A 13,337-nucleotide genomic window follows, 5' to 3' on the forward strand; every position below is an offset into this window, starting at 1 on the left:
GTGTTGAATTAATAAATTCTGGTGTTTTTTTTTGAGATGGAGTTTCACTCTTGTTGCCCAGGCTGGAGTACAGTGGCACAATCTTGGCCCACTGCAATCTCCACCTCCTGGGTTCAAGTGATTCTCCTGCCTCAGCCTCCCTAGTAGCTGGGATTACAGGTGCCCACCACCACACCCAGCTAATTTTTTTTTTTTTTTTTCTGTATTTTTATTAGAGAAGGGGTTTCAGCATGTTGGCCAGGCTGGTCTTGAACTCCTGACCTCAGGTGATCCACCTACCTCAGTCTCCCAAAGTGCTGGGATTACAGATGTGAGCCATTGCACCCAGCCAAATTAGTAAATTTTAAACAACTTCACTGATAATAGTTACACATATGCTTCCTGTGGTCAATTTACTCATATGAGGCCATTTAAATTTTTTTCTACACAAGTGAAATCACACTAAAAAATGACAAGCTGTATGAATTAATCTGAAACACAAATTCACCAATTACCTGGATGTTAAAATGATCAAGAATTGCAATCAGCTCTTCTTTCTTAGTGGAAACCACGGAGCCTAGTTATGAGAAACATATGAAATAACCAAACTGTTTCTAGGGCATAACACAGAAAAAATGTATAGTTACTTAAAAATATAAATATTAATTAGCTTTCATTGCATCATCAAGAAAGGTACCATTGAATATGTATAAACATGAATGAACACAGCACAAGTACAGAGGAAGAAAAAGTACCCACATGCAATAATGGTGCTTATCTTGTTCCCATAGCTAAACATATTTTGCTCCTCATCTATCTCTCTTCAAAAACTAAATGCTCACCTCTTCTTTTATGTCATTTTGCACCTTTGCTAACCACTTATTTCCACATGCTATAAAAACCCTGGTGTGACAGGAAGTCTGTAGGTGAAAACAAAATAGCACAACCTGTTTCAAATAATCCCCAGTTCTGCTAATTATGCTTTTGGTGCTATAATATCCTGGGGGAAAACAATCATGTGTAATACACACACACTTACAACCAATCATGTTACAAGGAAGACAGTTCAATCAATACCAACAGTCATCTAATTCTTTCTAATTGAGTATTTCCTAATATTTTACAAGAAATGAAGAGAATCAAAACAAACCTGTTGCACTTTTAAGTTTATAAGATCGACTTCCATCTATGCTGATGTGCTGCTGTATAAGTATAGAGTTACCATACACACTGGCTTTAAAGGCATCATCTCCTCTGTTCCTCAATGTTATTGAGATATCGGCAGAGCTGAAACAATGAGGTTAAACTAAGTTACGTGAAGATACAGTGTAATTACAATACTAGGTTGCCACAATTTTCAAAATTTTCAAAACCACCAAATAATTTGGCCAATTCATTTGCAAATTAGCTTTACATCAATAGCTGACACTGATTATTCACTACAGCATAACATTAACGATACTGTGCCTAACAAAAAAATAAAGTTGAGAATAAGTGATGCTTCATAAAAAATAATTGACTGACTATTCTATCTATAATAGCACATTTGCACAAAAACCATTAAGTTTCGGTTGTTTCAAGACATGTAGGTAAGTTATACATTTTCCTGTAAAAATCAAGTAATCAACATTATACTGCCTGACTACTATAAGTTATATAAAGCATCATGCCTGACAGTAGGCCTTTAAAGAATGATGAAATAAAAATTATGGTAAAGTAGTAACATTTTCAAAGAGGATTAGAATTAAGAAAGATAATTTTAATTTTTCAAGTACTTAGAAATAAAACATAAAACCGTTTGATATCAAGAAATGTAACTAGGCTGGGCACAGTGGCTCATACCTGTAATCCCATCACTCTGGGAGGCCAAGGTGGGTGGATCACTTGAGGTCAGGAGTTTGAGACCAGCCTGGCCAACATGGCAAAACCCTATCTCTACAAAAAATACAAAAATTAGCCAGGCGTGGTAGTGCATGCCTGTATTCCCAGCTACTCGGGAGGCTGATATAGGAGAATCGCTTGAGCCTGGGAGGCAGAAGTTGCAGTGAGCTGAGATCATACCACTGCACTCCAGCCTGGGTGACAGAGAGAGACTCCATCTCAAAAAAAAGAAACTAAAGCCCAAAATTTCTTTACTGGCATTAAAAGTAATGAGTATAAATCTGCCTAACCAATAGGCTCTGTTATAGTTTTTAAAGTTTTAAAGATGTTTTAGGGACTTATAGCCATGCATGTTTTAAGATCTATAGGAGTAAAAAAAAAAAAAAAAAAAAATTTATTTGTGTACTCCAACTTGTGTTAAAATAAGACTTGGTAGAAAAACAAAGATGCTGATAAAGGACATTAATAAAGATATACTTATAATTTGCTTACACATAAAAGCAGATATTTTACCTGGTAGATATGAGTATCTGTCAAAATGCTAAAGTCCTTTAATATAAAAGTGTTTTAATTGGTAATTAAATGAAACCTTTAACAGAACAAACTTGTTTTTGTGATTTTGTAATCATACTCGAAAACTGTTCCCATTTGTGGGAAATGCAGGAAGAAATATTCCAGATGAGCTTCACTGTGAACTACTGCTAAGACAGCAGACACACTGAAGTGTTCGCTCTGTTGCTCACCCATCCTCTTCTGTACAAGTGCCCTAGCAGAGAGAGCAACGATATAATTTTCCACCCTATCCTCTTGGGATTGAGCTAAATATAGACATTTTTACCAACTGAGCAATCAGATTTTCTTCTTTAAAAAATCAAACTGGCCGGGCGCGGTGGCTCAAGCCTGTAATCCCAGCACTTTGGGAGGCCGAGACGGGCGGATCACAAGGTCAGGAGATCGAGACCATCCTGGCTAACGCGGTGAAACCCCGTCTCTACTAAAAAATACAAAAAACTAGCCGGGCGATTTGGCGGGCGCCTGTAGTCCCAGCTACTCGGGAGGCTGAGGCAGGAGAATGGCGTAAACCTAGGAGGCGGAGCTTGCAGTGAGCTGAGATCGGGCCACTGCACTCCAGCCTAGGCGGCAGAGCGAGACTCCGTCTCAAAAAAATAAAAATAAAAAATAAAAATCAAACTAAGAAAATCTGGTTAAAAAAAATTCAAAAGTCTGTAGTTTAGTTGATTTTGTACCAATGTTAACAGCATAGCTTTGATAAATGCATCTTAGTTACGTAAGATATCTACATTAAGGAAAACTGGGTGAAGGATATACAGAAAATTGTACCATCTTTGCAACATTTCTGTAAATCTACAATTATTTCAAAACAAAAAGGTTTTAAAAAATTCAAATTAAGACATGATCAAGTCGAGAGATAGTGAATCCTGGGAGCCACAAAGTTATGGAGCCTCTAGAGCTAGAGAAACCAATTTGGGGCATTACACTCTGATAAGAAAATAGGAAAAGCTGAATAGAACAGATAAGCTCTTCGGAAACCACCTAGGCAGACTAATAAAAAGACACACATACTCACAGATACTGGCAGTGAACCAGAGGCACAGAAAACATAAGATTACTTCCTTACACACATACACCACAGACTAGGACAGTAAGACTTATAAATGCCTGCACATGCGAAGACACACAGTAACAAAGATTAGCAAAAGAATAAGAAAGTACACATACTTGAGACAGTGATACAGAAAAACACACTCACTTACTTACCTGTACACTTTTTGTAAGGAGAGACAGGAAAGAGCAGAGCATAGTACACACACACAAAAGTATAGCCAATCAAGTTAGGATTGTGAGGGAGGTGCAGAGAGCAGAGATGCAGAACAACCAAAGGGAGGGAGAGGGAGACAGAGGCCCAGAGACAAGACACACAGAGACAGCCAGAGATGCAATTACTCGGTTCTTACAGGGTCTCAGTCTGGTCCCTCAAGAGACCCTGCAGTATTTCCTCTCTGCAGTTTCATGGATATATATCCTTCCCTCTTTATGGTAAATATCCTTTCCTAGAGCTACCCTGAATAAATTGGTGTGGTTTTTCTATAAAAACAAAATTACCCAATTAAGACAGATATGCTTCAGAAAAATTACAATTAATGGGATTATTTAAAAGCTCCCTAAGTTGATTCTAATGAACAGTTAAGGTTGAGAACCACTAAAGTATGAGGGGAAGGCTGGCTGGCCTCTGATAATGTAGCTAACAAATATTTTATTTCATTAGCTAGTATGATTACCTGCATTAAGTTACTGTACCTCATGAAAACATTTCTTAAATGACTACATATATGTGCTCTCTGAATTATCAAGCACCTCTCTTGATTACCAAACACCTACTTTATTATCTTCATTCCTAGCTACTCCCTGTATTTGAGCTATCTTTAGCATAGTGAGAACTTCAGAGGCACTGATACCCTACTGCTATATAAATTTTCTTTTCTTTTTCTTTTTTTTGAGACAGAGTCTTGCTCTGTCACCCAGGCTGGAGTGCAGTGGCATGATCTCAGCTCACTGCAATCTCCACCTCCCAGGTTCAAGTGATTCTCCTGCCTCAGCCTCCCAAATAGCTGAGATTACAGGCACCCACCACCATGTCCAGCTAATTTTTCTATTTTTAGTAGAGACAGGGTTTTGCCATGTTGGCCAGGCTGGTCTTGAACTCCTGACCTCAAGTGATCTGCCCACCTCGGCCTTGAAAGTGCCAGGATTACAAGCGTGAGCCACCGCGCCTGGCCTGCTATACGAATCTGACAAATACAAGAAAGCAAAATTCTTCTAAAAAATAACACTTATAAAAAAGCCTCATAATTACTGCTAAACAAACAAAAAAAACCACTTCTGCTGGAAGACAGAGACAACGAAGCTGGGCACTAGCTCTGCAGTCTTCCCCTTTACACCGATACGGTCTGTGCTGATGCTTAATTTGGGTCAAACAGCCATAGAGCCGAATGCCTGTAAATACAGGAGAGCCTTAACTGAAAAGAGAGGCTATCTATGAGATTTTTTTCAGAATGACAACACAAACAAGCAGTACCACAGTAAGAATTTAGCTTCTTTCTGAACTCAGGAAGAATCTGTCTACGTGGAAGTAACCGGCAGCTGTGCACATGGATGAGAACAAGGAAAAAGAAAAGTCATACAAAAAGATGATACAACTGCTCCTTCTCTGCGTCACCAGCTCATCTGTAACAAGTTCTGTATCCTTGACTAAATAAATCAGGAACATAAAACAGGAGAATGAGTTTTTGTCCCTCTATAACCCTTGTGCCACAGTTGATGTCAAAAATTAGACTACTGCAAAGACCCCAAGGCTACTAGGGTTGGTATTATGAAGGCCAAGGGAGGGAACAGTAAACTGTATATGTTTAAAGAGAATCTAAATAGCAAACGGCATGAGGCCTTGGGTCACTGAGAAAGGTTTTCATGTGAAGAGATACATTAGGAGGATTCATTCAGTCCCTGTGTCACTGCAAAGGCTTGGTAGATAATTAGAAGGATGAGTCCCAGGCAATGTCTCAAGGTGCAGTTCTGTGGCTTCTCCAAACAGTATTACGCAAGCATCTCGAAGGAGAGTTGAAACATCCCAAGGAAGGAGACCCAGAGCACAGGTGTCACAAATGGTGAATGTAATGTTAGAGATGGGGGAAGGGAGGGACAGACTCCTTAGAAGAACTACCTCAAACTTGTGCTGGACTACAATGACAACATTTCTTCAGGCAAAGTGAGACTCCTGCATAGACTTTAGATGTGCAATAGAGTAAGAACAGAACTAAAAACCTCAACAAGCTGATTCTGCAAAAAAGTGATGACAGAATCAGAGACTATAAAACCAAGGGAAATTTTATAAATACTAAATGTTTTCAATGAGGGAGGGGATAGATAAGAACAATACAGATACGGAAAAACTCTTTGTTACTTTTTTAGACAGAAGACTAAGTTGAGGTTAGAGTTTTTAGCTGTTACTAACTGTGTTTTAAAATATATTTCCCCCAATTTTGTACTGGAAAAGAAAAAATAAAATATATATATTACTATTTCACTCTACAGGCAGCCATGTCCTTAAAAGTTGGTGATTTGTTTAAGCTAGTCTTTTTTTATTAAATAGTGTTCAGAGGACAGGTCTCAGAGAGAAATTTCTACCCTGGGCTAAGCACTTTTCAAATGAAAAAAAAAAAAAGAAGTATTTAACTGAGAAAACATGTAACAGTACATAAAAAATAATTTCTTCCTAAAGACTGTATCTGAAAATTCAATGTGCTATTTGGCCAAGTAGACTGGGTGATTGTTTGGACAGCTAAGAAATGGATAGTGGCTGGGTGTGGTGGCTCACACCTGTAATTCCAACACTTTGGGAGGCTGAAGCAGGCAGATCACTTGAGCCCAGGGGTTTGAGACCAGCCTGGCCAACATCACAAGACCCCTTCTCTACTTAAAAAAAAAATTAGCCAGGCATGGTGGCATGGCTGTAGTCTCAGCTACTTGGGAGGGCGAGGCATGAGAATCACTTGAACCCAGGAGGTGGAGGTTGTAGTGAGTCAAGACTGCGCTACTGCACTATGGCCTGGGAGACAGAGTGAGACTCTCTCTCAAAAAAAAATAATTTCTCATGGATTCTAATGACTAATACATAATAATAATTATAAAAAAATTTTTTAATATAATGAACTGAACTAAGAGTTGATACTACTAACTTAAAGGTGTTAAAATAGCTAATTTTTTGTTACAAACGTCATTTTGGTTTGTGGTGAAAGGAAGACTTTGCTGGACTGGGGCCCCATGAAGTGGAGACAGAAACTATGCTGGAGAATTGTTATCAAATAGTTTTTTCCCAAGGCCACAGAGCATGGGAAATAATCTTCTGTGTATCTTTTCTCTTTTTTTTTAAGTCAATTTGGAATCTTGGCTTAAGGTTAAGATTCCTAAGGCTTCTGAGGAATACATAAGAAATCTGCAGGTCTAATTCACATCCTGTCCTTGTTCTATTTTTTAGTAATAAAATAGAAGAGAAATGGATATAACACTGAGTAGAAGGAAAAGTCAACTGAATGAGAAAAAAGATATTAGTGTTAATTATGAAAGTTTCAAAAGTTCTCGGCACTGGGCATGAGAAGGAGGAATGGGAGTAGCCTCATGCTAGAAGATGTATGACAGCATTTGGGGCACTTTGTTGTTATGAAAAACAAAGATGCCTTCAGAGGTATCTGGGGCAGTCTGGAAAAGAATGAAGAGATAAGCCTGAAGACAGAACAGCTAGTGGGCAAAAAGCAGTGAGTCCATGATGATGCAAACTGGACAATTCATATATAGCTATGTGATGGCAACTTACGACAAAAAGAAATATAAATGTAAAGCCAAAGACAGTAGTGATATAACTATTCACTAAGGGTCTGGGATAGACCACAAACAGATCTGTCACTGTGGTCCTCAAATTAAACTCACTGGCAGCCCACTTGGGTAAAGGGTATAAAATCAGAGTCAAAAAGTAGAATTCTTATTGTGGGACTTCTTAGAGAGCTAAAGACAGTTTCGTGCAGGGACACTTTGGCTGGTCACTGATTTTGCTCTCCCTACTATCGTATCAATGTGGACTCACCGATGCTGGGTTTGGGTCAAGAGTCAGGAATTAGCCAGGTTTATAAACACTTGTTAAACAGGATACATAGATTTATCACAGCCATTTCTTTCAGCAAGTAACAGAAGCAAGATGGCCAGGCACATGGCAGTAAGTTACACAAGCTATCTGTCTTGAGAGGATAACAGGCAACAGTGCGCCATGCCAGCAACAAGGGGTAAAAGAAAGGAATGAAAAAATAGGACACCTCTGCTCCTATTCTGGGAAGGCACTTCATTTCCAGTCATGTCGATGTGAACTGGGAATCTAAAGTAACTGTTTTCTTACTAAAGAATTGAAAATAGATGGTAGAAAGCAAACACTTACTTCTGTCCATCCTTCACAAAACCTTTTAAAGAGGATCCTCTATTAGTAGCAACTGCTCTTCCACCAAGACCAACTATGAGAGCTGTGAGTACTGCACTCTTCCCACCTAAAGAAAAAGACATTGAAGAAATCACATTCATTAAAAGAAAAAGGAAAAAGCTGACTCCTACCATGTAATGCAAAAAGATTTACGAATGAGACTCACTTTAAAATAAAATGTTAAAATTCAACTATAATGTTCTTCCCATGCAAAGCAACAACTTAAAAAAAAAAAAGTTATATATGTAATGAAAAATTGAGCTGCCGCTATTAGCAAAAAAATAGTACATTTCAGGAATCAAATTTTTGCCACTAAAAGGAAAATGGTAAAAATTGTTTTGACACCTTTCCAACCTAAAACTTGCATTGTACCACCTTGGCCTATCAACCTAATAAATGAATGTATCCCTCTATTTACATGTATATTATTAATCCATCTAATTTTTACGACATTTTATTGGCATACTCATTGCTCACTGTAACCTCAAACTCCTGGGCTCAAGTTATCCTCCTGCCTCAGCCTCCTCAGTAGCTGGGATTACAGGCACACATCACTACGCCCAGCTAATTTTTTTTTTTGTAGAGACACATTGTTGGTATGTTGCCCAGGGTGGTCTCAAACTCCTGGTTCTCAAGCAATCCTCCTGCCTTAGCCTCTCACAGTGCTGTGATTATAGATGTGAGCCACTGGGCCCAGCCAGAAACTACTGTTAACATCTCTCCAAAGTAAGCTCCATGTGGACAGGAATGTTGTCTCTTTCATTCAATACTGTATCCCTAATATTAGCACATAATAAGTACTTGCATTATTTGTTGAATGAATGAACTTAAGTAGAAAAAAATCAGCCAAGTCATATACATGTTTTTATACAGTATTTTAACAACTGTTATTTGTAACTTGAATATTATTCATTTTCTAGCTCTTCGAGAACTGTACTTCTTTATACCCTCACGGATCTAAAATATTACAAGCTGAGGGCTAGGTGTGGTGGCTCACACCTGTAATCCCACCGTTTTCAGAGGCTAAAGCAGGAGGCTCACCTGAGACCAGAGAGACCAGCCTGAGCAACAGAGTAATACCTGGTCACTACAAAAAATAAAATTAGGCAGGCAGGCTGGGCACAGTGGTTCACGCTTGTAATCACAGCACTTCGGGAGGCCAAGGCAGGTGGATCACTTGAGGTCAGGGATTCGAGACCAGTCTGGCCAACATGATGAAACCCCGTTTCTACTAAAAATACAAAAATTAGTTGGGCGTGGTGGTGCACACTTGTAATCCCAGCTACTTGGGAGGCTAAGGTGGGAGGATTACTTGAACCCAGGAGGCGGAGGCTGCAGTGAGCCAAGACAGCACCACTGAATTCCAGCCTGGGCAAAGCAAGACTCTGTCTCAAAAAAATAAATAAATAAATTAGGGAGGCATAGTGGCATGTGCCTGTGGTCCTAGCTACTTTCAAAGCTGAGGTGAGAGGATAGCTTGAGCCCAGGAGTTCAAGGCTGCAGTGAGCTATGATCACACCATGCAGTCCAGTGTGGGTGACAGAGAGAGAGAGATCCTATCTCTTTAAATACACACATACACACACACACACACACACACACAGAATATGGTAACAATTTTTTGAACTCCATTCAACCAATCCAATCAACTTTTATTAGCCCATTACCTTCCTCAAAGTAACACAAAGTAACTAACACACACCACTGATTAACCCAATTTAGTTCCTGGAATGCCTTTAAAGTTCCTATTCTAACTCTCTTTTCTTCATTACCAAACGCACTGCCTCCACTGTTTGCATTATTTCCTCTTCTATTAGTTTTTATTAATAAAAACCATTGTTCGAAAGTTAAAAGACCTAACTTCAGAACCCACCAGTATTTATTTCTTGTCCCATGTGACCCCTCTAAAATAGGGATCCCCTTCTCCATCCATTTCTCCTAGAGACACTTTCTTCTTGACTGAATGATCAAGTAAGAAAAACAGAACAACAAAAGGGACGGCAGAGCTACACATAACCTAGCTTCCTATTCTAGCACTGTCACCAGTTGGTAGACTCTGGTAAGCCTCCTCTCCCTGTGTACCTTCTCAGTCCAGGAGTTAACACCACATTCTTGGCAGACCTACCACAGAACTGCCTGGAAACTTTCTGCCTCCTGTATTTTTCCCCTTCTAATCCATTGTCCACAATGTGGTCAGTCTGTTTCATGAATTGTGGCCATGTCATTCCTTTACTCAAAAACTTTAATTGTGGCCAGGCACAGTGGCTCACACCTGCTAATCCCAGCACTCTGCAAAGCCAAGGCGGGCGGATCACTTGAGGTCAGGAGTTTGAGATCTGCCTGGCCAACATGGTGAAATGCTGTCTCTACTAAAAATAACAAAAATTAGCCAGGCGTGAAGGCACACTAATCCCAGCTACTCACAAGGCTGAGACAGGAGAATCACTTGAACCTGGGAGGCAGAGGTTGCCCTGAGCCAAGATAGCACCACTTCACTCCAACATGGGCGACAGAGGGAGACTCTGTCTCAAAAAAAAAAGAAGAAGAAAAAAAAAAAAAACAACCCAAACCACCAAGCAACAACAAACAAAACTCTAATTGGTTCCCCACTGTCTTCAAAATAAAACTCCAAACTCTTTATCATGACATTCAACATCCTCAACAATACTGCCTAGAATATGACTCTCCATAGTCAGCTTCTGCTTCTCTCCACCGTCCACCATACAATAAATCATATAAGGTTATTCACCAGTTCCTATACACATCTACCTCTACTCCTCCAAACCTTAGCTGATGAGCAATCTTTGTCTGGAACATCTCAGCTTCTTCTTGCCAATGAGACCTACAGAATCGATAATTTTCATTCAAGAACTGGCACAAATACCACCTCCTCTTAAAGCTTTTATTGGCCACTTGGTGAGAATTTGTTACTTTTATGTTTGGATTGCCAAGTCACTTCATTTGTGCTCTATTACAATGTTTAGTAAAGTAAGACACAAGGCTGCCTCAATTGCAATAAGGATCGCTTGTCTACCCTTCTGTGGTATAGATTCCAAGATAAATACAAAAACATAAGCAGGAAATGTTTATTCCTATTGCTTAAGTAACAAACCTAGAGTTAACTCAATATTTTCTTTAAGTGTACACTGGCAGCAAATACCAAGAATATTCATAACCACAAGTTATACATCTATAGACAAAACACTTATTAGCACTAATAGTCACCTGTTTCAAAAAGTTAATGTACTCTAATCTCAAAGCACTACTCAAAGTCAAACAAAGAGGGAAAAAACACTTACTTCCATTGTTGCCAACAACAAAGTTGACATTAGAACCAAACTTAAAGGGTCCAAGCATTGAATGACACATGAAGTTTTTTAAGTGAATACTCTCAATTATTCCAACTTCTGCTGCAGTCTATGAATAAAAAACAATGGGAGAAAATAGTCAATCTAATTCACTCATTATAACCATTCAAGCATTGTTGGCATCAGAAAGACTAGCACCATCATCAATGAAAAAATTTACAGAAAGTGACTAATGGTAACTTCAATGAATAAGATGAAATTAAATGGGAACCTTCTATGAGTCAGTACTCATTCTAAAATCTTTAAAGGATTTAAAAGTGTATCACCAGGTTTCTTACTATTGGCAATAACATTTTGGGTCTGATAATTTTCTGTTAGTGGGGAGGTCTGTCTTGTGCACTGTAGAATGTTTAGCGGCATCCCTAGCCTCTATCTACTAGATGCTGGCAACACATACCTGTCCCTAAGTTGTGACAACCAAAAATATATCCAGACATTGCTAAATGTCTCTGGCGGACACAAAAGGGAGAGAGAAGAATCCCCTTTGTTGAGAACTGCTATCCCAATTGGCATAGCAAAACTTCCTATATACTTTATTTAGAATACCTCTGAAGGATGACTATCCAGCCATGCATTCAACACTGAATTCACTATCTGACATATACTATTTCAATTCAAAGAGCGGAGTACATGTTCTCAAAAAGTAAAGCCTGCTCTTCTTGTGACTTTGTCACTTATTATGGCAGCTGTGTGACTTTTGGCAATGTTATAAAGAATATACAGTTTCCGAGTCCGTAAAACAGGAATAATATTTCCTATACTGTAAATATTATATCAGCATTAAGTTACACAAGGTTTACAAATGGTTAAACCAAGAGTTTGGCAAGTGGTAGTCACTTGCACTTTGTAGTTATCTAAGTACCATAACAAATCAGCCTTATTTTATCAGGCCTTCTAATTTTTTTGAAGACCATTTTCAAGTCTCCAGGTATTTTAAAGATTTCTTTAAAACTCCCTGGCTCTCTTCTTTTGGACATACATCTTATTAAACAGTAGAAAACATTTACATCCTTGTATGAGTAGAATACTGGAAATCACGGTTGAAGAATTTTTGAAATATTTTTATTTTTAAATAATAACAGATTCACATGCAATCCTTAAGAAATGAGATCCTCTGTACCCTTTACTCAGTTTCCTCCCATTGTAACTTCTTGCAGAGCTGAAGTACAATATCACAACCAAGTTACTGACACTGACATAGTCAAAATACAGAATATTTCCATCATCATCAGGATCCATCATGCTGCTCTTTTATAGTCACATCCACATCCCACCTTAACCCCTGACCCACTAATCTGTTCATTTCTATTAACTTTGCCCTTTCTAAAATGTTAAATAAATGGAAACAGACAAAATGTAGCCTCTTGGGACTGGCTTTTTTCACTCAGCCTAATTCTCTGTTGTTGCCTCTATCAGTAGTTCACTCCTTTTTATTCTTAAGCTATATTTTATAGTATGGATGTACCAAGGTGTATTTACTAGTTCCTTTGCCTTTTCATCTAAATTTTAGAATAAAATATACACCTACAAAATATCTTGCTGAGGTTTTAATAGAACTGCATTTAAACTTACATATCATTTTGGGGGAGAATTGACATAATTTCTATATTATGTCAATGAATAAGTATGTGTCTCCATTTATTCAGGTGTTCTTTGATTCCCTTCATCAGCACTGTATAATTTTCACCATATTAGTCCTGTACATATTTTGTTAGCTTTAGACGTATTTCATTTTTTAATACTTCATTTTTTAAGAGTAGTTCTAGATTCACAGCAAAATTGAGAGGAAGATACAGAAATATCCTATATACCCCCTACCCCCACACACGCATAGTCTCCCTCATTATCAATATCCACCATCAGCGTGGTACATGTGTTACAGCTGATGAACCCACACTAACACATCATTATCAACCCAAGTCCACTGTCTGTACTAGGGTTCACTCTTGATATTACTGTACATTCTATAGATTTGAACAAATTTATAATGACGTTGCCACCATTTTAGTATCGTACAGTTATTTTTACTGCACTAAAAATCCAGTGCTCCACCTATTCATTCCTCGCTT

The 13,337-nt window shown here is 38.5% G+C and overlaps 1 protein-coding gene across 3 annotated transcripts in view; it reads right to left on the minus strand.

The window, feature by feature from the left end:
* SMC6 (structural maintenance of chromosomes 6) overlaps positions 1 to 13,337 on the minus strand; it is an 89,658-nt gene that overhangs the window by 66,032 nt on the left and 10,289 nt on the right. For all 3 annotated transcript variants that reach the window (XM_023199436.1, XM_023199441.1, XM_023199444.1), the window contains exons 3-6: positions 11,200 to 11,317; positions 7,862 to 7,967; positions 1,130 to 1,266; positions 495 to 556 (exon numbers count right to left, since the gene is read on the minus strand). In XM_023199436.1, the coding sequence (XP_023055204.1) occupies positions 495 to 556; positions 1,130 to 1,266; positions 7,862 to 7,967; positions 11,200 to 11,317 (423 nt within the window). The remainder of the gene's footprint in view (positions 1 to 494; positions 557 to 1,129; positions 1,267 to 7,861; positions 7,968 to 11,199; positions 11,318 to 13,337) is intronic.

This window comes from Piliocolobus tephrosceles, chromosome 15 (assembly GCF_002776525.5).
Source record: "Piliocolobus tephrosceles isolate RC106 chromosome 15, ASM277652v3, whole genome shotgun sequence".
Taxonomy (NCBI): Eukaryota; Metazoa; Chordata; class Mammalia; order Primates; family Cercopithecidae; genus Piliocolobus; species Piliocolobus tephrosceles.